The sequence below is a fragment of the Macaca mulatta genome, chromosome 14 (genome assembly GCF_049350105.2).
Source record: "Macaca mulatta isolate MMU2019108-1 chromosome 14, T2T-MMU8v2.0, whole genome shotgun sequence".
NCBI classification, from domain to species: Eukaryota; Metazoa; Chordata; class Mammalia; order Primates; family Cercopithecidae; genus Macaca; species Macaca mulatta.
Genome location: NC_133419.1, coordinates 83,799,691 through 83,825,233, shown reverse-complemented (window position 1 = coordinate 83,825,233; position 25,543 = coordinate 83,799,691). Strand labels below are relative to the sequence as shown.

At 37.7% G+C, this 25,543-nt stretch overlaps 2 protein-coding genes across 12 annotated transcripts in view; one reads left to right on the top strand and one right to left on the bottom strand.

Annotated features, from left to right (window-relative positions):
- The first annotated feature begins 606 nt into the window (after positions 1-606).
- The window catches only part of CCDC90B (coiled-coil domain containing 90B), a 44,910-nt gene continuing 19,973 nt past the window's right edge, over positions 607-25,543 (top strand). The window contains exons 1-10 of one of the 6 annotated variants that reach the window (XM_077960531.1): positions 607-744; positions 911-1,101; positions 7,059-7,178; positions 8,143-8,246; positions 11,138-11,239; positions 11,889-11,930; positions 12,016-12,087; positions 12,180-12,233; positions 19,388-19,502; positions 23,085-23,574. In XM_077960531.1, coding sequence (XP_077816657.1) covers positions 1,002-1,101; positions 7,059-7,178; positions 8,143-8,246; positions 11,138-11,239; positions 11,889-11,930; positions 12,016-12,087; positions 12,180-12,233; positions 19,388-19,502; positions 23,085-23,140 — 765 coding nt within the window. In that variant the 5' untranslated portion in view covers positions 607-744; positions 911-1,001 and the 3' untranslated portion in view covers positions 23,141-23,574. 6 annotated transcript variants of the gene reach the window in all.
- ANKRD42 (ankyrin repeat domain 42) overlaps positions 6,838-25,543 on the bottom strand; it is a 95,624-nt gene continuing 76,918 nt past the window's right edge. For all 6 annotated transcript variants that reach the window (XM_015115348.3, XM_028833878.2, XM_077964115.1 and 3 more), the window contains one exon: positions 6,838-7,198. In XM_015115348.3, coding sequence (XP_014970834.2) covers positions 7,174-7,198 — 25 coding nt within the window. In that variant the 3' untranslated portion in view covers positions 6,838-7,173. The remainder of the gene's footprint in view (positions 7,199-25,543) is intronic.

The following is a 25,543-nucleotide window of genomic DNA, read 5'->3' as shown; positions in this document are numbered from 1 at the left end:
CTCCTGGCCATCCTAATGTTTTAAATAGCGATTTATATTTCCTCTTCATGAATTGTCTGTTAAAGCACTTGTGGGCGGAAATTAAGTTTTGTTCTTCTTTCAGTGTGCTTCGGGCCTTAGAAATGGTGTTTGTTACGTAGCTCTCACAAAGCTTTGAATACATATAGATAGAAACCTAGCCGTAATTGTTTAGAATCTTGCGAGAATAAGCCACTGCAACCGCACAACTGTGTGCCATTTTAGGATTTACCGAGAATATTCATGAGTATTGGTGCATTTTAATACAACTACTGTGCATTGATGCTTTCAGCATTTTACTATGCGCAGCAAAGTCTTGAGTGAGGTCTGGGAAGGATAAATGGTGAAAAATTAAGGAATTTCTCGCAGAAACGGAGGAATTCATCTTCCCTAAAGAAAGAATATACCGACTAAAATTAGTTGGTCCTCCCGTGCACCAGACGGCGAAGCAGCAGGATGTGACGCTGCACGGTCAGTGAACGACTTGCTGGACTACACTTCCCAGAAGGTTTCTTTGGCCTCCGCACTACGCAATCACCCAGAATGCTCAGCGGCCGAGAACTTCAGGTCCCAGACTGCTGTGCGGCTAAATACGACTCCATCTCCCCCGACCCAAGCGCTTAATGGCCGCTGGCAATCTTGGGGGAGCCAGCTGTTGGACTATGCGCCGCTGCCAGGAAACAGGCGCCAGAAGGTTCTCCGACAAGATCCCGCCTTCCTAAGACGGTAAAGGCGTTCACAGGTCGGGAAGGGGCGGTGGGAGTAGTGGGACAGCGCTGAGCATTGCTCGTGAACTGTGGGTCGGCCTGCGAAGAGGCCCAGTTTCGTGGCACCACTGTGGCGCCCGCGCTGGAAGGTGGTCTTGTGACAGAGCGAAAACTACAATTCCCAGCATTCCTGCGGTGCCAGAACTACCTTGCCCGAAAGCCTGTGCGAGATTTACCCCGTCTTCCGCCTCCCGTCCGCCGGAAAACTCTGAGGCCATGAATAGTCGCCAGGCTTGGCGGCTCTTGCTCTCCCAAGGCAGAGGGGATCGTTGGGTTTCAAGCCCCCGCGGGCATTTCTCGCCGGCCCTGCGGAGAGGTGAGGCAAGGCGTCGTGTCATAGATGTCTGAGTGCTCTCTAGGGAGACGATGCCCGTGGGTCGCGCCTGCTCGAGCGAACGGGAAGAGAAGGTGCCACGCCCTCCTCCCCGATTCACGCCTTGTGCTGGCGACACAGCTGCCTGCTGCCCCGACTTGCCCAGCTCGCCCCAAGGGGCGAGGACTGAGGAAATCAGTGCCTTTCTGTTCTTAAAGCGAACCTTCGAAGGCCAGGGCTTCGCGCCCGGCTTCTTTCTCAGCCCTTGTTTCCCTTTTTTGGTGACAAGAGGCTAGTAATCTGGTAGGTTTGTCTGGAGGCAGCGTAAGGTAATCTGTGCTTGAGGGTGTCCTGATTTCTTTTGTGGCCTGATCTTTAGATTTTGTTTTTTTAGGTGCTGGCCTCGAGCCCAAGTTTTTGGTAGACAGCATCATAAATTTCAGATCACGTCTGCCTTATTCTCGCTGGAATTCTCAGTACTTTTCAGTCACATTGTAGACTTTGGGGAAAAAAGTGAATACTGGAACCTACAAGTTTCCAACCGGTTGGCACCCCTGTTAACAGGGTGTCCTGAAGACATCTAACTTTATTCCGAGAAACGTTTCTAGGGCTAGGTTTTTCTTGTTGTCGTTTTTTACCCCCCGTTTTTAAACTTCCCTCCTAGTTTTTAAACCGTTTTAAGATTGTCCACAAAATAGGCGAATAGGCACCTCTTATCAACCTTAGCATTCTCTGTTCACCTTCTTGAATCTTCAGTGCCAGGTACCCTGAGCCAGTCGGTACCCAAACACTTCCACGCTGTTATTTATGCTCCATATTGTTACTTGTGCTGTTTTGCTCATTGTTTAATTTTAATCCACACCAGTAACAGCTGCAGTCAAAACTGCAGTTGTTGATCATCCGTCTGTAAGATTGCTCTTTAGCTGCCAGGATCATTCACAAGGTCTCTTTTGTTAGGTATTTGGGTGTTTAGCATAAATACACATTATGATGGATTTTACAAAAAGGAGGTAGCACTTTTGAATTCCAGGAAATCATCCAACTTTCATCTTTGTTGACTTTTACAGGTGTGCTTCACATATCCAAATGAAAACAAAATTAAATGTTTTTAGAGAATGAACTTTGAAGTGCATATCATAATGCGAAATACATGACCATAAGTAAATGTTAATGTTTTAACGTAAAAGTTTTCCCACTTGAATCTGAGTGTGCTTGGAGAAACTTTAAATCTCTTCTTACAACTAGTAGGATTTGTGTCCTTCCTCACTAAACAAATATTGAATGTTTATTGTGTACAAGTAGTTTAAACTTGCCTAATAATGTTAATAATCAGGGGATTTGAAAACCTTGACCTCTGACCAGTGGAAGGACCTTAGTTATCATGATGCAACTAGTGTAGCACGTTAGTAGACCAGCAGGTAAGAACATATGCTGTAATGCCTGTTCTATTGAGTTCCTGACAGAAAAGTAACTGACTATACACTGAAGTGTTTCAGCTGTAAAATTAGCAGTAAATTCATATAAAACTTGCAACTTAAATTTATTGGGACAACATTTTACATATTTGTTTGTTTGTTTGTTTGTTTCAAAAGTAAAATTTGACCTTTTCCAGCAAAGAGGAGCTTGGTGCAAGATAGGCCAGAGTTCCAGTCCGCAATCTATGACTTAGTAGTTTTGCCAAACTGGTTAAACCTTTAAACCCTTGAGTTTGTATCTCACTATTACAAACAAACAAATCCGCAAGATATAGCTATCAAAGAATCAAAAGTAGTAACAATGAAAGGAAAGGTTTGGAGTTTTGTACAGATGTTTAAGCCTGTACAAAACTTTTCAGGCTATTAAGGATCTGTTGTTCCACTATGAGCTAGAAACACTGATTCTGGGCACTTCATTTCCCCTACCTATTAATATGGCTGCGAAGACTTATTTATTTATTTATTTATTTATTTATTTATTTTGAGACAGGGTCTCTGTCACTCAGTCTCGTGTGCCTTGGTGCCATCTCGGCTCACTGCAACCTCTGCCTCCCAGGCTCAGGTGATCCTCCCACTTCAGCCTCTCAAGTAGCTGGGACTACAGGCACATGCCACCATGCCCAGCTAGTTTTTGTAATTTTTGTAGGGACAGGATCTTGCCATGTTGCCCAGGCTGATCGCGAACTCCTGGGCTCAAGCGATCCGCCTGCCTTGGCCTCCCAACTGCTAGGATTACAGGCATGAGCCACTGCACCTGGCCTGTAAAGACATTCTTAATGAGCGCTTATGCATTGAACTGCTCATGACCAGTTGGAATAGTGATTATGAAACCCTACTATGAATATCCAATGGTTTTTCCAGTTGCTTATGGCTTCCAAAGTGGAGTGAAACCCAAAGTTCTACTGCCAGTGGGTGTCAATACCTACCTCATAGGATTGGGAGGACTAAGCAAAATATTATGTGAATATCTTAGCACATTTAAGGAATAATGTTTTACATATCCTTCTGCATTCTCAGCTCTCCTTAGCCCCATAATAAATAGAAGCCAAGAGAATAGCAAAGGCAGCCCGTGCCTAGATTTTGCTGATTTCATTCATCCTGTCTGGATAACTTCTTTAATATTTAATGTAGCTGTACCATCATCCAAATAGCCATTCTTGATCCTTTATTCTCAAGGAGGGCCAAATGCGTCTCCTTTGTATTATTCATCATTGTGTATACATAATGCCAAGCACTGTGCCTTTCATTCAGCAAGTATCTATGGAGCATCCAGATTTGTGTAGGCATTGGGGATTCAGTAGTGAGCAAGAACAAATGTGGTCCCTGCTCTCAAGACCTGTATAGTTTAGTGCAGGGGTTGACAAACTTTTTCTGTAAAGAGCCCAATAAATATTTCAGGCTTTGTAGGCTGTAAGGTCAGTCACAACTATTTGCTTTGCCACTGTAGCATGAAAGTAGCCATAGATTAATCCATAAATGAATGAGCTGTGTTCTAATAAAACTATCTAGTTCTAATGAATAAAACTAGAAAAACAGGTGGTGGTAGTCTACAGGCTATAGTTGGCTGACCACTGGTCTCTTGGGGAGACAACTGAGAGTCACATAAATGTGTAAATTGTGAGAGGGTTTGCAAAAGAATCCTATTTAGTACTATGAAAAACCATCACAAGAGAGACATAACCCAAAGGACTCGTCAGGCTTTCCAGAGGAAGAAACATTCAGACTGAGCTCTGAAGGATAAACATGAGCAGGCAAAGAAAAAGAGAGCTTTCTGAACAGGGCAGGGGCTGGGCAAAGGCCCTGAGAAGGTAAAGCACATGGCATGTTTGTGGAATTAAAATCAAAGAGCCCTTGAAAGCAGAGGACCAGAGAGAGCATAGCAGGACATGAGACGAGCTACACCCTACAAAGATTTATTGGCTTGTTAAGGTATTTGGTCTGTATCCCAAATTTAGTAGGAAGCTGCTCTTTGTGTAAGGTATTCAGAGTGTTTGTTGACTAAGTCAGAGGAACTGTACTAATCCGCCTAGCTATGAGACCATAAGATCTTGGACTAATTACAGACAGTCCACAACTTAAGATAGTTTAACTTAAAATTTTTCGACTTTATCATGGTGCAAAAACAGTATGCATTCAGTAGAAACTGTACTTTGAATTTTGATCCTTTCCTAATCTAACAATAATGCATTGGCAGGGGCAGCAAGCCGCAGCTCCCCCAGTTAGCCATGGATCACAAGGGCAAATAACCAATACTTAGTATTGCCAGGGTTTTTTGGGTTTTGTTTTTGCATCCCATAATGTTTACAAAATGCCCATTTGGGTGTCTACATGAAATATTCAACACTTTATTGTAAAATAGGTTTTGTGTTAGATGATTTTGGCCAACTATAAGCTAATGTAAGTGTTCTTGGCGTGCTTGAGGTGAGCCCAGCTAAGCTGTGATGTTCAGCAGGTTAGGTGTATTAAATGCATTTTCAGCTCAGGATATTTTCAATTTATGATGGATTTAATGGGACATAACCCTTTTATAAGCTGAGGAGCATCCATACTTAGCCCTGAGCCTCAATTTACCTCATCCATAAAATGAGAATTTTAAGGATGGGGTAATAGATGTGAAAACAGTAAAATATTATATAAATGTTATTACTGATTTTTTTTCTAAATCCAAATAAACTTCTAATCAGGGATATGTAACTAAGAGTACCATCACTACTCCTAATGCAGTTGTTATTGAAATTACTGAAATCTGCCCCTTTTCCTCTAATTTTTCTTTTTCTCTCCTACCTTAGGTCTGATATTTACACACAAAGGCATGTTTCTTTACTAGATGACATTCAAGTGAAAAAGATTACTGACCAGTGTACCAATATGTGTGTTTTAAAACATTGCTCCACTTTTATTTACAGCTACTTGCTTTTATCTCTTCAGTTAAATAGAATTTTTTGGAGTATTTTAATAAATCTTTTATCATTTGAATTTAGAGTTTATTGTTAGGTTTTTTTAAAAAACAATATCTCTTTCCTGCCTTCTAGTCTATAAAATCAGTGAGAACATCATTCATGTCTGGTTTTGCTTATCATTTTACCCCTGTGCCTGGCACAAGTTCTAGCACTCAATAAATATTCATTAGGCTAGAAGGATATAAAGAAGGAATCACATTTGTTCTACACAGTACTGGTGGAAAAATAATGCCTGAAGTTGCAGTCTTTTTTTTTTCTTTCTTTCTTTCTTTTTTTTTTTTTTTGAGACAGTCTCGCTCTGTTGCCCAGGCTGGAGTGCAGTGGCGTGATCTCAGCTCACTGCAAGCTCCACCTCCCAGGTTCACGCCATTCTCCTGCCTCAGCCTCCCTAGTAGCTGGGACTACAGGTGCCTGCCACCATGCCTGGCTAATTTTTTTGTATTTTTAGTAGAGACGGGGTTTCACTGTGTTAGGCAGGATGGTCTTCATCTCCTGACCTCGTGATCCCCTGACCTTGGCCTCCCAAAGTGCTGGGATTACAGGTGTGAGCCACCGCACCCGGCCTGCAGTCTTTTAAATATCTAGATATTTTAAGTGGCTTAGGATAAATAAGAGAAACAGCATGGAGTGTAAGATTTGAAGTCAGAAGAATCTGAGTCTGAATCCTAATTCTACCATTGGCTCTGTAAAGGTAACTCCTTTACCTTTCCTAGAAGTTGTTTATGGGCAGAGTACCTTATAATAAATTCATCAGCAATATACAGAAAAGGTCTTTACTGTGTCTAGGTTAAAACTTGGGGAATTTATTGAAATAGGACAAAAAGGGTTATTTCAGAAATGAGAATTTTTTCTTAGGGTTCTTATGTTGATACCAGTAAATATGCCCATGATTTCAAATCAAATTCATTGATTGCATCAACAGTAAAACTTTGTGGCCCAACTATGTGCCAAAGCACTGTTCTAGGTGCTAAAGATACAGTAGTGAAAACCACAGTCAAAGCATCATGGAACTTCCATTCTGATCCAGAGATACAAACAGCAAACAAGATAATTTCATATTGGAACTGAGAACTATGTAGGAAATAAACTGTGGATATATAAGTGAGTGGGAGTATGGAAAGCTACTTTAAACAGGGATGTAAGTGTAAAAAATTTTCATAGCTCTTGAAAGACTGAGCACAGAGAAGAATTGAATTGTGTAGTTTCTGCTTTACAGTAAGTAGAGCTGAGGTGGTGATATCCAAAGCATTTGATGTGTTTTATTACAAGTTTATACTAACTCTTAACATTCCTGAATACCAAAGGAGGGAAAAGAAACATTTATTGAATGTTTAGTATGTACAGAAAAAAGTCAGAGACTTTCCAGATAAAAGAGAGGCTCAGAGGAGTCAATTAACTTGGGTGAGATGACAAAACTAGAAGAGCTGGAACTATATCATAAATGGATGGGGAAAATGCTTTGTAAGCTAAAGTAGGAAACCTTTATCAGTTACTATAAGAGAAAAAAAATGTCTTCTCTTTTCAGACTTCTTCACCACCACAACCAAGGAGGGATATGATAGGCGGCCAGTGGATATAACTCCTTTAGAACAAAGGAAATTAACTTTTGATACCCATGCATTGGTTCAGGACTTGGAAACTCATGGTGAGAAACATGGATACCTCCTGAAAGAAGAAAATTAATAGCACTCATAATAATTGCCTAGTCAAGACAGTATCACTGTTAGGAACAATTAAGAGTATTTAAATAGACAATCCAATGAAATATTTTATAGTCACTAAAAATGATACTATTTGAGAAATACTTACTGATATGAGGAATGTTCAAGATATGTTAATTAAAAAAAGCACTGAAATATGTACAGAATGATTCCAATTAAGTGAAAAAGAAACTAGTTTCTAGGCTAATACTAAAGTCCATGTGGAAGTACAAATGTTTGAGATTAAAAAATCGGAAAATAAGCACAAAAAATTACCTGATATCAAAACAGTAATTTAAATTATGTGATATTAAAGGAATAGACTAATAGAACAAAATGGTATTCAGAGACACAGACATGAATTTAATGTGATGAAGGCATTACAAATTAGGGAAAGGAAGGACTATTTAATAAATGAGATAATAAATGACTAGCCACTGGGAAAAAATATATTAGATCCCCTTACTGAAAACTAAATTTCAGATAGATGAAAAGCTAAATAAATGTAAAAGAATAAGCAGTTTTATAGAAAAAAGGGGGCAAATGCTATAAACAAGCATAACACAGAAAAATAAATATAAATAACAAAAAGTATATGTAATGCTTAACCTCTCTACCAACCAAGGAAATGCAAATTTAAGTAACATTAAAATAACAATGTAATACAATTTTTTTTGCCAATTACTCAAAATAAAAAGTCATGTCTAGTGTTAATGTAGATGTGGGGAGATACAGAATGGGAATTAAAATTGTAGAGTACTTTTGGAGAGTAATTTAGCATTATCTGTCAATTTTTAAATTATAACCATTATTTTAAAAAGAGTATAACAATTTAAATGTTGAGGAGTTACTCTCGCTGTTTATTTTGATAAGGATATACACTTTAAAATACCTATTTGCTGCCTACAGGATTTGACAAAACACAAGCAGAAACAATTGTATCAGCATTAACTACTTTATCAAATGTCAGCCTGGATACTATCTATAAAGAGATGGTCACTCAAGCTCAACAGGTAATACACTGATTACTACCGCTTCTGATACTTTCATTAGACAGTCATTTCATAACTACGTCTCTGTCTACCTAGTGACCTTCCAAACACGCTCGTATCTTCCTTGTTCTCTCTAAAGGGACCACACACACACACACAAAAAAAACACTGAATAAAGTCAGTATTTAGAGAGACTGAATAGTTAGAATAGTTGTAATAATGTTGTGGTAACAGAGATGGTATTTTGCCAAATCTTTGATGGGATGAGATCATTATATTGTGTTATTCATGAGTGGTGGTAGATTGTTAGTGAAACAACTTTTTCCCTCAAGAAAGCTCACCACAGAAGAGCTAATCTTTCTATATATTAAGTATGTTTTATTGCTGCTATACATACATATTGGTTAATTTTCACAGACATAGCTGGAAAGGACTTACATGACTGAGAAGGACTTTATAAATTCCCTAAGACGCCTTAATTTGACTGAATATAAAAATCCTAAAGTCAAATATAAGAATTTAACATGTAAGAGGCACAATGCTGTGTATTTTTCATATATTATTTAATCTCTAACAACCTTGAAAAGTAAGCAGAATTCTATTTGGCCACTGAAGACAGGCTTAGAGAGACTGAGTAATTTACAGGAGTTTTCACTGTGGTGATATGGACAAAAAGCAATAATTTTACATAAAGGACTGAATAAATGAGCTTAACTAGAATAATTTCATACTTGATATGAAACTAAGCTAGCAGGATGGGGGGAGAAAATAAAGTAATAAAGTCTTCTTATTCTGAGAATTTGATTATATTGTGATTCTGATTCAAATCTGAATATTCTCTGATGGCTCCATAGTAGTTACAAAAATCACACTTTTAATATATTTGGCTACTTAACAATGGATTATGTCTTTACATTTAAAGTTGTTAAAGATGGACACCTGTGCAGTTTTGTAGGCTTTTTGAGTCTGTATTTAAAGAATGAGGTAAAAAGAAGCTCTTAAGAGCCACATTAAGGCCGAGTGTAGTGGCTCACGCTTGTAATCCCAGCACTTTGGGAGGCTGAGGTGAGCGGATCACTTTAGATCAGAAGTTCGAGGCCAACATGGCAAAACCCTGTCTCTACTAAAAATACAAAAAAAAATTAGCCACGCATGATGGTGGGTGCCTGTGGTCCAAGCTACTCGGGAGGCTAAGGCATGAGAATTGCTCAAACCCAGGAAGCTGCAGTGAGCCAAGATCATGCCAGTACACTCCAGCCTGAGTGACCGAGCAAGGCTCTATCTCAAGAAAGCCACAATACAATCCCTTATTTTCAGGTTCAGACTCCACAAGTATGAAGTCTGTAATTAGCTTTCCAACTTTTGCCTATGTAATAGGCAAAAATCTCAGTAATAAGAATACATTATTTTTAATGTCATATAATTCCTTTATAGTGATATTTGGGGCAAACAGGACTGCCAGCCCCTAGAGGCCACATCTGTGTGACTTCTGAATTAATTCTCATAAATATGTCAAACAGAATTGAATAAAATGAACAACCCTCCTGAGTAATATATGAGGGTTAGAAAAGGCATGCGTCAGCAATGTCTGTTGTACACAGTTAAAAACTTTTATATAAGAAGTCCAAACTTCCTCCACATTAATACATTAGCATTAGACTATCGTGCTTCAGTCATTAGTTCTCTGTCCCATCGGTAATAATAATAGTTAACATTTCAGTGATAACCATATGCCAAGTACTATCTTAAGCATTATACATACATAATCTCATTTAATCCTCAGAACAACTCTTTAAGGTGTACCAGGTACTGTTACTATTTCCATTTTACCAATGAGGAGACCAGAGAAGTTAAATGACTTGCTAGCATCTCACAGTAAATGGCAGAGTTTGGATTCAAAGCTCGACAGCCTGACTCCAGAACTCATACTGTTTTTTGGGGGGGCTTTCTTGTTTTATTTCTAAACCGTTATACAGAGTCCTTAATAAGGTTGTACCTCATCTGCTTTTTCTTTTGGTAAAGGATAGATAAATTAGCAAGCTACATGATTTTAAGAAGTGTAGTGCTACAGGTTGAATATCCCTTATCTGAAATGCTTGAGACCAGAAGTGTTTTAGATTTCAGATTTTTTATTTTGGAATATTTCCTTTACACTTACCAGTTGCACATCCCAAATCTGAAATCCAAAATACTCCAATGCACATTTCCTTTGAGTGTCATGTCGGCACTCAAAAAGTTGCGGATTTTGGATTTCGGATTTTTGGATTAGGGATATTCAACCTGTAACAGTTATATTTTCTTTGTAAGACTGTCTTAAATCATTTCTACAAAATTGTCCTCCCTAATGAAGCAAAAGCTTATAGATCTATCAGGTAAATGCTACCTTTTCTTTCACATATTCTTTGTAGTGCCAAATATAGGGAAGATACCCAGGAATTTAAACAAAATTGGTTATGTTGTGCTGACAAAGGGCAATTATTTTAACTACATATCTATTTTGTTTTACTATCTGACTTCTGAGTCGTATCCAATACCATGGAATTTTCCAGTGGTAGAAAATCTCAAAATCAAAGTAATAAGAGATAAAACCCTTTCCATTTGGTTATTCAAAAAACAAGAACAAAACATTATTGTTTTGAGGAACTCTTAGGGTCTAAGGAAGCATTTTATTGAGATTCTTTTCATTCAAAGACTTACACATTTCTCTCCCCTAGGGAAATACCTTTTTCTTCCTTGAATCTTTTTCTTTTCATATTGATATTTCAGATATGTAAGTTTCATATTTACTTAACCAGTCAGCATTATACCTTGTAGCATGTTAACAAATGCATTTAAATTTCATGAAAAACAATTCCATAAATAAAAGATGGCTTTCTGTGGATCACTAGGTTATTTTTTTGTTTGTTTTCTAGGAAATAACAGTACAACAGCTAATGGCTCATTTGGATTCTATCAGGAAAGACATGGTCATCCTAGAGAAAAGTGAATTCGCAAATCTGAGAGCAGAGAATGAGGTGATGCAAATTTTAATTTATTACTCATAAAATAACTGATCTCATAATAAGCATCCTACTTAGTGAATAAGTTAATAAGACCAACTAATAATTCCATGTGGTTAGTAAACAATAAGTTTTTAGATTTAAAAAGTACTATTTGTTTAACCATACCTAATCTTTTTCTATATAAATCATAGTGCTTTGCATACTGATAAGAATAAGAGTTACATTTTATACATATAAAACCACATAAAACAGAAAATCTTTGAGCTATGTGTATAAAATTTCTATATAATGGTTTCAGAGCTGAGAGTAATGTGGCATTTTCTATTTTATTTAATCCTGTACTAAATGTCTTTGTGACTTAAGAGAAAAGTGTATTTCTGTAATTAAGTCAGAATTTTAAGTTATGTTATCCACTGTAGCTTTTTAAATTTAGAAAATCAATTTTTAAAAGTATAATACAAAAACAAATGCATTTTGCTCATAACAATTATTTTCTGAATACAGTGGCTTACTAGTTTCTTTTGAAGATTTTTTTCCTTATCAATTGTGTAATAGAAATCCATAGATTGTCCAAATTTTGGTAATCTAGGGTTTCAGATTTTTTTAATCATAATATAGATTTGGTTTAATGCTAATTACATGTGATCTTTCCTGTACCTAGAAAATGAAAATTGAATTAGACCAAGTTAAGCAACAACTAATGGTAAGTGAATTTTTTCCTAGCTGTTAATTTCAGAACAAATATTCATAATAAGATCATTTTTTAAATATCTTTATTTTCTTTAAAGCATGAAACCAGTCGAATCAGAGCAGATAATAAACTGGATATCAACCTAGAAAGGAGCAGAGTAACAGATATGGTATTGTGCTTTTAAATGTACTTTCTTGGTTACTTACTCCTTTTTAATTTTAGTCTTTTTTTTTTAACTTCCTGCTGCTTCATATCCTATAGTTTACAGATCAAGAAAAGCAACTTATGGAAACAACTACAGAATTTACAAAAAAGGTAAGGTAATATGTAAAAATGTCTCTTTTGTACAGTTCTTGTGCCTTGTATAACTGCTTTTATGTGTACCAGTTTATAAGTTTGGACTTTTAAAAACTAACCCTGTAGAATCTCTGGCTTCCTCATAACTATTATAGTTAGCCAGCACTTCCGGGGAACCTGGCACCAAGTAGATCGTCATCCATGAGCCATGACCTTGAAGTAAGAATCAAGCTTTCCACATAGTGTGCCTTTTTAAACTAAATTACTTCTATAATAGAAAATAACTATTTTTTGGGCTAGGCACAGTAGCTCACACCTGTTAATCCTGCACTTTGGGAGGCTGAGGCAGGAGTTCAAGACCAGTCTGGGAAATAGAGCAAGACCCTGTCTCAAAAAAAAAAAAAAAAAAAGAACTGTTTTTTAAAAGACAAAGATTCAGTATTGGTATTTCATAATTGGTACTTAAATGAGTGCCTAGGTTCAGTTAAATAATTATCTTAAGGTTTTAAAAAAGCTATATATTAATAATATATAAACACTCATATTTAGTGTTTATTAATGTGCCAGATACCATTTTACATGCTTTACTTATATCTGTTACATCTGTCAATTAACTTAATATTCATATCAGTTTGTGTGACGTAGGCACTATTATTCCCATTTAAACAATTTGGAAAATGAAGTACAGAGGGGTTAAGGTCCCACAGTTAATAAGTGATGTCACTAGGGAAAGAACCTGGATTCTAAATCCCTAACTTGGAAGTACTGTTTTCCTTCTCAGTAATGCTACAATGTAATCATGACTTCATCTCTGTGGCTTGAGTAAAACCCAGCTTTCTGACTCAGCTTTGTCCTTTTCTTAAAAGTTCAAAGCCATTTGTCCACATTCTAACAGAAAATATATCACTCTTGCTTATAATTTAATAGAAGAGAAGGTCACATTTGTTCTTTCAGAGATCTTACTGTCTTCCCTTACTTCTTGGCCAGATAAAGGAGACAAGCAACGAAATCATCTTATATATTTAGGTATCAAATATGTTATTATGAGGTTTTTAGAATATGCCCAGTATGTGATACTCCTAAAAGATGATCTCCAAATATGAAAGTAGAAGGAATGTAATTCGTCAGTTTATAGTGTTTTTTTATAATTTTTTTTTTGATACTTTAAGTTCTAGGGTACATGTGCACAACATGCAAGTTTGATACATAGGTATACATGTGCCATGTTGGTTTGCTACACCCATCAACTCATCATTTACCTTAGGTATTTCTCCTAATGCTATCCCTCCCTCAACCCCTCACCCACCAACAGGCCCCACTGTGTAATGTTCCTGTATCCAAGTGATCTCATTGTTCATTTCCCACCTATGAGTGAGAACTTGTGGTGTTTGGTTTTCTGTCCTCGTGATAGTTTGTTGAGAATGATGGTTTCCAGCTTCATCCGTGGCCCTGCAAAGGACGTGAACTCATCCTTTTTTATGGCTGCATAGTATTCCCTGGTGTATATGTGCCACATTTTCTTAAACCAGTCTGTCATTGATGGACATTTGGGTTGGTTCGAAGTCTTTGCTATTGTGAATAGTGCCGCAGTAAACATATGTGTGCATGTGTCTTTATAGTAGCATGATTTATAATCCTTTGGGTATATACCCAGTAATGGGATGGCTGGGTCAAATGGTATTTCCAGTTCTAGATCCTTGAGGAATCACCACACTGTCTTCCACAATGGTTGAACTAGTTTATAGTCCCACCAACAGTGTAAAAGTGTTCCTATTTCTCCACATCCTCTCCAGCACCTGTTGTTTCCTGACTTTTTAATAATTGCCATTCTAACTGGCGCGAGATGGTATCTCATTGTAGTTTTGATTTGCATGTCTCTGATGGCCAGTGATGATGAGCATTTTTTCATGTGTCTATTGGCTACATAGATGTCTTCTTTTGTGAAGTGTCTGTTCATATATCCTTTGCTCACTTTTTGATGGGGTTGTTCTTTTCTTGTAAATTTGTTTCAGTTCTTTGTAGATTCTGGATATCAGCCCTTTGTCAGAAGGGTAGATTGCAAAAATTTTCTTCCATTCTGTAGGTTGCGCATTCACTCTGATGGTAGTTTCTTTTGCTGTGCAGAAGCTCTTTAGTTTAATTAGATCCCATTTGTCAATTTTGGCTTTTGTTGCCATTGCTTTTAGTGTTTTAGACATGAAGTCCTTGCCCATGCCTATGTCCTGAATGGTATTGCCTAGGTTTTCTTCTAGGGTTTTTATGGTTTTAGGTCTAATATTTAACTCTCTAATCCATCTTGAATTGATTTTTGTATAAGGTGTAAGAAAGGGATCCAGTTTCAGCTTTCTACATATGGCTAGCCAGTTTCCCAACACCATTTATTAAATAGGGAATCCTTTCCCCATTTCTTGTTTTTGTCAGGTTTGTCAAAGATCAGGTGGTTGTAGAAGCATGGTGTTATTTCTGAGGGCTCTGTTCTGTTCCATTGGTCTGTATCTCTGTTTTGGTACCAGTACCATGCTGTTTTGGTTACTGTAGCCTTGTAGTATAGTTTGAAGTCAGGTAGCGTGATGCCTCCAGCTTTCTTCTTTTTGCTTAGGATTGTATTGGCAATGCAGGCTCTTTTTTGGTTCTATATGAACTTTAAAGTAGTTTTTTCCAATTCTATGAAGAAACTCATTGGTAGCTTGATGGGGATGGCATTGAATCTATAAATTACTTTGGGCGGTATGGCCATTTTCATGATATTGATTCTTCCTATCCATGAGCATGGAATATTCTTCCATTTGTTTGTATCCTCTTTTATTTCGTTGAGCAGTGGTTTATAGTTCTCCTTGAAGAGGTCCTTCACATCCCTTGTAAGTTGAATTCTAGGTATTTTATTCTCTTTGTAGCAATTGTGTATGGGAGTTCTTCACTCATGATTTGGCTCTCTGTCTGTTATTGGTGTATAAGAATGCTTGTGATTTTTGCACATGAATTTTGTATCCTGAGACTTTGCTGAAGTTGTTTAGTTTAAGGAGATTTTGGGCTGAGACAATGGTGTTTTCTAAATATACAATCCTATCATCTGCAAACAGGGACAGTTCGACTTCCTCTTTTCTTAATTGAATACCCTTATTTCTTTCTCTTGCCTAATTGCTCTGATTGGCCCTGCCAGAACTTCCAACACAATGTTGAATGGGAGTGGTGAGAGAGGGCATCCTTGTCTTGTGCTAGTTTTCAAAGGGAATGCTTCCAGTTTTTGCCCATTCGGTGTGATACTGGCTGGGGGTTTGCATAAATAGCTATTATTATTTTGAGATACATCCCATCAGTACCTAGTTTATTGAGAGTTTTTGGCATGAAGGGCTGTTGAATTTTGTCAAAGGCCTTTTCTGCATCTGTTGAGATAATCATGTAGTTTTTGTTTTTGGTTCTGTTTATATGATGGATTACGTTTATTGATGCATATGTTGAACCACCCTTGCATCCCAGGGATGAAGCCGACATAATGGTGGTGGATAAGCTTTTTGATGTGCTGCTGGATTCGGTTTGCCAGTATTTTATTGAGGATTTTCGCATCAATGTTCATCACAGATATTGCTCTAAAATTCTTTTGTTGTTGTGTCTCTGCCAGGCTTTGGTATCAGGATGATGTCAGTCTCATAAAATGAGTTAGGGGGGATTCCCTCTTTTTCTGTTGATTGGAATAGTTTCAGAAGGAAACTATTTTGTACAGCTCCTCTTTGTGCCTCTGGTAGAATTTGGCTGTGAATCTGTCTGGTCCTAGACTTTTTTTGGTTGGTAGGCTATTTATTATTGCCTCAATTTCAGAGCCTGCTATTTGTCTATTCAGGGATTCAACTTCTTCCTGGTTTAGTCTTGGGAGGGTGTATGTGTCCAGGAATTTATCCATTTCTTCTAGATTTTCTAGTTTATTTGCATAGAGGTGTTTATAGTATTCTCTGATGGTAGTTTGTATTTCTGTGGGGCTGGTGGTGATATCCCCTTTATCATTTTTTATTGCATCTATTTGATTCTTATCTTTTCTTCTTTATTCGTCTAGCTAGCGGTCTATCAATTTTGTTGATCTCTTCAAAAAACCAGCTCCTAGATTCATTGATTTTTTTGAAGGGTTTTTTGTGTCTCTGTCTCCTTCAGTTCTGCTCTGATCTTGGTTATTTCTTGCCTTCTGCTAGCTTTTGAATGTGTTTGCTCTTGCTTCTCTAGTTCTTTTAATTGTGATGTTAGGGTGTCAATTTTAGATCTTTCCTGCTTTCTCCTGTGGGCATTTAGTGCTATAAATTTTCCTCTACACACTGCTTTAAATGTGTCCCAGAAATTCTAGTATGTTGTATCTTTGTTCTCATTGGTTTCAAAGAACATCTTTATTTCTGCCTTCATTTCGTTATGTACCCAGTAGTCATTCAGGAGCAGGTTGTTCAGTTTCCATGTAGTTGAGTGGTTTTGTGTGAGTTTCTTAATCCTGAGTTCTGATTTGATTGCACTGTGGTCTGAGGGACAGTTTGTTGTGATTTCTGTTCTAAGTCTCTAAGGACTTGCGTTATGAATCTGGGTTCTCTTGTATTGGGTGCATATATATTTAGGATAGTCAGCTCTTCTTGTTGAATTGATCCCTTTACCATTATGTAATGGCCTTCTTTGTCTCTTTTGATCTTTGTTGATTTAAAGTCTGTTTAATCAGAGACTAGGATTGCAACCCCTCCTTTTTTTTTTCTTTCCATTTGCTTGGTGGATCTTCCTCCATCACTTTATTTTGAGTCTGTGTGCGTCCTTGCATGTGAGATCGGTCTCCTGAATACAGCATACTGATGAGTCTTGACGCTATCCAATTTGCCAGTCTGTGTCTTTTAATTGGGGGCATTTAGTCCATTTACATTTAAGGTTAATATTGTTATGTGTGAATTTGATCCTGTCATTATGATGTTAGCTGGTTATTTTGCCCATTAATTGATGCCCTTTCTTCCTAGCATCAATGGTTTTTACAATTTGGCATGTTTTTCCAGTGGCTGGTACTGGTTGTTGCTTTCCATGTTTAGTGTTTCCTTCAGGAGCTCTTGTGAGGCAGGCCTGGTGGTGACAAAAATCTCTCAGCATTTGCTTGTCTGTAAAGGATTTTATTTCTCCTTCACTTATGAAACTTGGCTGGATATGAAATTCTGGGTTGAAAATTCTTTTCTTTAAGAATGTTGAATATTGGCCCCCACTCTCTTCTGGCTTGTAGAGTTTCTGCCAAGAGATCCACTGTTAGTCTGATGGGCTTCCCTTTGTGGGTAACTCGACCTTCCTTTCTGGTTGCCCTTTAACACACTTTTTCCTTCATTTCAACCTTTGTGCATCTGACAATTATGTGTCTTGGGGTTGCTCTTCTCGAGGAGTATCTTTGTGATGTTCTCTATATTTCCTGAATTTGAATGTTGGCCTCCCTTGCTAGGTTGGGGAAGTTCTCCTGGATAATATCCTGAAGAGTGTTTTCCAACTTGGTTCCATTCTTCCCATCACTTTCAGGTACACCAATCAAACGTATATTTGGTCTTTTCACAGACTCGCATATTTCTTGGAGGCTTTGTTCATTTCTTTTTACTCTTTTTTCTCTCACCTTGTATTCTCACTTTATTTCATTCATTTGATCTTCAATCACTGATACCCTTTCTTCCACTTGATCAAATTGGCTATTGAAGCTTGGGCATGCATCACAAAGTTCTGATGCCATGGTTTTCAGCTCCATCAGGTCATTTAAGGTCTTCTCTATGCTGTTTATTTTAATTAGCCATTCATAATCTTTTTTCAAGGTTTTTAGCTTCCTTGTGATGGGTTCGAACATCTTCCTTTAGCTTGGAGAAGTTTGTTATTACCAACCTTTTGAAGCCTACTTCTGTCAACTCGTCAAAGTCATTCTCCATCCAGCTCTGTTCCATTGTTGGCAAGGAACTGCAATCCTTTGGAGGAGAAGAGGCGCTCTGATTTTTACAATTTTCAGCTTTTCTGCTCTGGTTTCTCCCCATCTTTGTTGTTTTATCTACCTTTGGTCTTTGATGTTGGTGACCTATAGATAGGGTTTTGGTGTGGATGACCTTTTTGTTGATGCTGATGCTATTCCTTTCTGTTTGTTTTCTTTCTAACAGTCAGGTCCCTCAGCTGCAGGTCTGTTGGAGTTTGCTGGAGGTCCACTCCAGACCCTGTTTACCTGGGTATCACCAGCAGCGGCTGCAGAACAGCAAATATTGCTGCCTGATCCTTCCTCTGGAAGCTTCGTCCCAGAGGGGCAGCCACCTATATGAGGTGTCTTTCAACCCCTACTGGAAGATGTCTCCCAGTTAGGCTACACGGGGGTCAGGGACCCACTTGAAGAGGCAGTCTGTGTGTTCTCAGAGCTCAAACGCGGTGCTGGGAGAGCAACTGCTCTCTTCAGAGCTGTCAGAGACATTTAAGTCTGCAGAAGTTGTCTGCTGCCTTTTGTTCAGCTATGCCCTGCCCACAGAGGTGGAATCTAGAGACAGTAGGCCTTGTTGAGCTGTGGTGGGCTCCGCCCAGTTCAAGCTCCCCAGCCACTTTACCTACTCAAGCCTCAGCAATGGCAGACACCCCTCCTCCAGCCAGGCTGCCGCCTCACAAGTTCCATGTCAGACTGTTGCGCTAGCAGTGAGCAAGGCTCCGTGGGAGTGGGACCTGCTGAGCAAGGTGCAGGAGAGAATCTCCTTGTCTGCTGGTTGCTAAGACCTTGGGAAAAGCACAGTATTTGAGCGGGAGTGTCCCGTTTTTCCAGGTAGTCTGTCATGGCTTCCCTTGGCTAGGAAAGGGAAATCCCCTGACCCTTTGCACTTCCTGGGTGAGGCAACACCCTGCCCTCCTTCAGTTCGCCCTCTGTGGGCTGTACCCACTGTCCAACCAGTCCCAATGAGATGAACCAGGTACCTCAGTTGGAAATGCAGGAATCACCCATCATCATCTGCATCAGTCACACTGAGAGCTGCAGACCGGAGCTGTTCCTTTTTGGCCATCTTGGAATGCTTAAAATTTTTTTATACCACTATGCTTTTACTGTTTCCCCAATTAAGACTTTTGTATCACAATTAGCCCATAAGTGAGGGTTTCTAATGTAAATGCTTTTGTCCATTTAATACAAAGGAACAAAATTAAGTTCTCTTATTTATTCTGGTTTACTACAGGATACTCAAACCAAAAGTATTATTTCAGAGACCAGTAATAAAATTGACGCTGAAATTGCTTCCTTGAAAACACTGATGGAGTCTAACAAACTTGAGACAATTCGTTATCTTGCAGGTAAGACTGTCAGAGAAAGAAATTGCCGCCATCTCATTTTCCTGTTAGTTCCTACCTACCAAGGTAACTGAGCAGGCACAGGAGAAAAAGGAGGAGCTATAAAACACGGCTCCTTTATTGCTTGGTCCCCTGTAGTGCTTAAAGAAGGTTCTAGTCTTAGGATATTTGTCGGATTATTGGGTTTTTTTTTAAATACTTCTAATTTTTATTATAGCAGATTCCAAATTAGACATAGCCAGAGGAAGGAACATATAGGGTGTAGTATGGGACAGTTCTAAATGTTAAGCTGCTTTCATCCTCACAGATAGATGTGTTACCCTTCAGAATATAAGTTTAGCAGGCAATTCTGCAGCTTACTAATAGAAAAAGCATGTGGATATAAAAGAAATATATAAACACAAGCACAAAAATGATAGAAGGATAAACTCTGTATTCTACAGTGAAAAAACAAAATGAAAATTTTCTTTGTATTGCTTATGTTCTTCCATAAAGATTTGAATGAGGTTAGAGAAAAAAGATCAAAAAAGTAGATATAAGCCCATTAAAAACCTGGAGGAGGGGGAGATGACCTTACCTTAAATCAACTGATTCAGCACAGATACTACCCCAAAATTAGATTATTTGTCACATACTGAGCTCCTCAGGTACCATTTGACCTGACCCAATTACAGGGCCCAGCCCAGTGATTTAGAAAGAATGCCCTAGTCAACTATTACTTGTCTTTTTTCTTTCCTTTTATAAAAAGTAATGTATTTTCATTATAAACTATTCACAGAATTCAAAAGCAGTAAAAGTGAAAGCACCTCCCCATGTATATTTACTATTAGTAGTAAACATTTTCTAGTCTTCTATATATAAACATCTTATATACTTTATAAAAATAATTAGATCACGTATTTTTTATAGTCTACAATTTTTAAAAATTTGACCAAATGTCCTATTTCTTTCCACATCAATACACACAGACATCTTTTTATTAGAAAGCACAGTATTCCCTATATGAAAATGCTGAAATTTATATATCCAGTCCTCTATTAACAGGCATTCTCCCTCCAGTTTTTCATTATTAAGGACAATACTGTATTGAACAGCCATATATATGTGTTACGTTTGAGTAAATATACATACACACACACATATCTTTGTACCCCCATGCTAGTATTTCTATATAACAACTTGCTATGTACATTTAAATTTTGGGGTCAAAAAGATATGCACATTTAAAATGTTTGATATTAACAAATTGCTGTCTAAAAGAAAACTGCTGGTTTATACTCTTAGTCATTTTCTGGGCAGTCACCACTGATGTTGAGGTGCCAGCAGGGTTGAAGATGGAGCCCCCAGCCATCAGCTGAACCATGGAAGAGGCACAAGTAAAATAGCCTACCTACAAGCATAATTGGAATCAGAACTTACTGTTTACATCTGTGAATGTGTGCCTCAATTTCTCATACCAGCTTTCTCCATAAGTTGGAAACATTAGCACCTAGACTCTTTTATCATTCCACTTTAACTAATCAGGAGAGATTGCCCTCTTTGCTTAGTTCCAATTTGTGAAATCCTCAGAAAGAAGTCTGAATGGTTCATCCTGGGTCAGACACCACCTTTTGATCCAGAACACTGCCACCAAGGAATAATAGCAATTTCCATTTAATCTATGTAGATAATGTGGCAGATTTTGCTCTTGGCAGATAAATAATGAAAGCTAATGTTTACAGAGTGCTTAAAATGTACCAGGCACATGCTCACCTAAGCATTTTACATATATGTAGAATGTCTCCCTAGACAGGGTATAGAGGATAAACAGCAAACTTAAATAATTTGGAGATGGCTCCATAGTTACTACAACAATAGCCATGAGAAATAAAAGCTGAAATAACAGCAGCAAGACATGAGAGAGAAACTTAAATGTAGTAATGATTGTATATTCTACTGAAGGAACAAAATACCTCCCACCTCACAATAAGTAAGTGTTCATTTGGTTATCTAAAATTTAATTTATCAGCTGTTGAATCAGCAAGGATGTAACCACTTAGATAGCACTATGTGACTCAAATAAATGACAGATTGAGTCTTTCAGGTGTCACAGTATATAATAAGGATAACAAATTTTTTGTGTGTTTTTTTATTAAAAGAAAAAAAAAAGGCGTTGGAGTCAAGTACACTTAGTCTTTTTTTTTTTTTTTTTTTTTTTTTGAGATGGGTCTCACTCTGTTGCCCAGGCTGGAATGCAGTGGTGCGATCTCAGCTCACTGCAACCTCCGCCTCCCAGGTTCATGCCATTCTCCTGCCTCAGCCTCCCAAGTAGCTGGGACTACATGCGCCCGCCACCATGCCCAGCTAATTTTTTTTTTGTATTTTTAGTAGAGACGGGGTTTCACCGTGTTAGCCAGGATGGTCTCGATCTCCTGACCTCGTGATCTGCCTGCCTCGGCCTCCCAAAGTGCTGGGATTACAGGCGTGAGCCACCGTGCCCAGCCCAAGTACACTTAGTCTTAAATCCTGCCTCCACTATTTGCTAGCGATGTAATTGGGTATATTACCTCGTCTGTACAACAGGGATAATACCACCAATCTCCTGGTTACTGTGTAATTGCTCAGCATACTAGCATACTACCCGACACGTGGCAAATAGTAGCAGGATCAAATGAGAGAATATATAATTGCCCAGTGGCAGTAAGACTAGAAACTTTGTGTTATTACTTCTCAAATGTCCTCTGTATTTCTTAGAGATGCCTAATCCCATTTATTAAAACTGAGACAATGATCTTATCATTAACCAAGTTTCAGTAAGTAGTAGGATCAAATGGGATGGTGTACAAATGGGTTTATACATTATGAATAACTTTACTTTGAAAGGCTAATTTCTTGTGTCTTTATTCACAAAAGTTTTCTCTTCATCTCTAACTTGTTTGTTTTTAAAATTCATTCATTGGTATTTTAAACAAACTGGAAACTAGGGAGTCCCTAAAGGCCACACACAGACTTACCTTCTAAAAGCTGGGAAAACTGAATTTTTTTTTAATCCAAAATTATGTAACATAAAGTACAGGTAGTATATTAACTATTTTAAAAACCTGATGCTGCTTCTGCCTTTTCTTCTACCTCATTGAGTTTAAAGAGTTTTTATTAAGATTTTTTTTTAACAATTACAAGAAATTATTTTAAAATGCACTGAAAAGGCAATTAAAATTCTCTTCTCATAGATATATGTATATTTTACTAGCCTAACTACATAATTTTTAATACAAGAAAGATTTCATTTATCATGAGATCTGAAGTTAGAGCTTATAATTATTTATAGTAGTCAATAATGCTAATGTTAATGATTTTAAATACAGTTTATATGTTCTAAATGACATATAATTTACATTTGAATATACAGGTGCTTTTAAGAATTGGGCATTAATGCTGTCCTTAAGAATGTCTTTCATCCTTAATTTTCTAGGGAATAAAAAACAGGATAGAAAATTGCTTGGATTTCCTATTTTTTTGCTCTTCACTTAAAGATAACATTATTCTCATTAGCTCTGCAAAATAATACAAATACAAGACCTATAACACAGTTTCTTCTTTTCACAGCTTCGGTGTTTACTTGCCTGGCAATAGCATTGGGATTTTATAGATTCTGGAAGTAGTAGTAATGCTCATACTGCCATGGCTGTTGGCTTCTTAGAACACCAAACCAGGAGAGATTTACTTCGAACATTGTCAGTTGCAGCAAAAATTTACTACACAAGATTATTCAAAGTGTATATGGACTAAAAGAGGAATATTTTAGAAAGAGATATTTTGTCTTTATTGTGTGTGTCTTTAGTATATTGAAAAGCTGTCATTCAGACCTGGTTTGAGATGGAAGAGCATTTCGTCCTTTTTGATAGTTCATAGAAATCGAACCAGAGTTTTCTTGTGTTTGCTTGAACAATTGTGTAAATCATACAGGATTTTGTTGGTATTGGTTGAATATTTGAAAACTATTCCCTAGCCTACATATTTATTACTGAATTAACTTTCCTGATAACCATTGCATAATTACATTTTTTTTTATAAAATAAAAGACTATTACAACAAAGTTGTGTGGGTTTTAAAAGTAACTTACCATATAGCGGGAGATTGATTTCTTTTTGGTAATGAACTAAAACAATAAATTTTAAAATGATGATTGATAGGCCAGGTGCGGTGGCTCACACCGGTAATCTCAGCACTTTGGGAGGCTGAGGCAGGCGGATCACTTGAGGTCAGGTGTTCTAGACCAGCCTGGCCAACATGGTGAAACCCTGTCTCTACTGAAAATACAAAAATTGGCCAGATGTGGTGGTGCATGCCTGTAATCCCAGCTACTTGGGAGGCTGAGGCAGGAGAATTGCTTGAACCTGGGAGGAAGAGGTTGCAGTGAGCTGAGATAGCGCCACTGCACTCCAGCCTGGGTGACAGAGCAAGACTCCATTTCATAAATAAATGTGTGCTTTAGTGCAAATGTACACCACTTAATATGAAATCTGTAGAGGTGCTAAATATTGAGCTCTGATTATTGCATGTATTTTTAAAATATCTGATACTCAAAAACCAGTTTATCCCTGCTTCTTAACCTAGTTTAAGTTAACCCATCTTAAATTTATTACATAAAACAAAGCTTTCCTTAATGACTTAAATTCAGCAAACATTTATTGATATCTAGTACCTACTCTCAAGAAACTCATAGGAAAATTTAAATTCTAGTTTTGTTATTAGATGTATATTTTTTCTTACAAAGTAATATCTATTAGTAAATCATAAGTAATTTCAAAGAAATTTTAAAATGTCCTTTTCATCTTAGTTCTTCAGTTTTATCCAGATCAAGAAGACAAGACCAAAAAGTAAACATTTTGATTTCATAATGCCTTGGTAATAGCTATAAAAGTTGGACAAAATCAGTTATTCAAAATAACCTTGTCATTTGTTTAGCTATAAACAAACAGGGAATCTGCAGCATAGAGTAGTCAAGAGATTGGTCCATATGGTCCAGTGAGTTAGAGAGTCAGAGGCTTTCCAACTATATTTTCCTCAAAAATCTAACTGCTGATTTGTTTTCAAAAGAAAAACTCTTGACATTATCCTGTTGCATTCTGATTCATTTTTATCTCACAATCCTATTGCCTAAGAGAGTTCTTAGCACATTGTACATGAATTTCTACTGGGTCAATTAATAAGTGACCATATATATTAAAGTCCACTGTAACAAAGTACACTGCATTTGTTCAATTAACCAGTATGACTGCCTGCTATATGCCAAACAGCATGCTAGTCCCTTTGTGCACAGAGATAAACATGGTTTTATTCTTATTGAATTGATAATCTTAGTGAAGGAGAGAGACATTAAGCAAGTAAATAAATTAGTAGTCTGTTAAGATTTAAAATACTCTAAAATATTAAGAGGGAATGTGTCTCTCCTCCATGGGAAGGAAGCTCCAGTAGCATAACATTATCGTCATTCTTCATTCCCTTATCCAGTCTGCCCTGGGTAAAGTGACTTGCCCAACTGTAAATCTAGTAGAAGAAACAAGGCGCAATTAGCCTACTTCCTCCCCACTCCTATTTGGGACCAGCCTATCTGAAGAGACATTCATTCTATTCTGCTTCTGTGGGATCAGGCTCTGCCTCTGCAGAGACAGGGTCTCATGTGTTGCCAGGCTGGAGTGCAGTGACTATAGGCATGATCATCTTTAGCCTTGATGAACTCCTTGGCTCAAGCAATCCTGCTGCCTCAGCCTCCAAAGTAGCTAGGACTACAGATGTGTGCCACTGTGCTCAGCAAGAGAATATGGGTTTTATCTTAAGGCCAGTAAGCTTCCTATCACTGAACTCTAGAATTGGACAGATTTACCCTGTCTCAAGCATTGCTCTACTGGGCCAGACCCTTAACCTGCTGAACTGGTTTCAGCAATCAAATGCACTGTTGTCACAGCAAACTATTTCTGGTGATATTAGGTCAGAATGACTTTAGTATCCACATGAAGTACATGCAAGGGTCCAAAGGGTGGGCAGTCTATGGAATGGTGAGA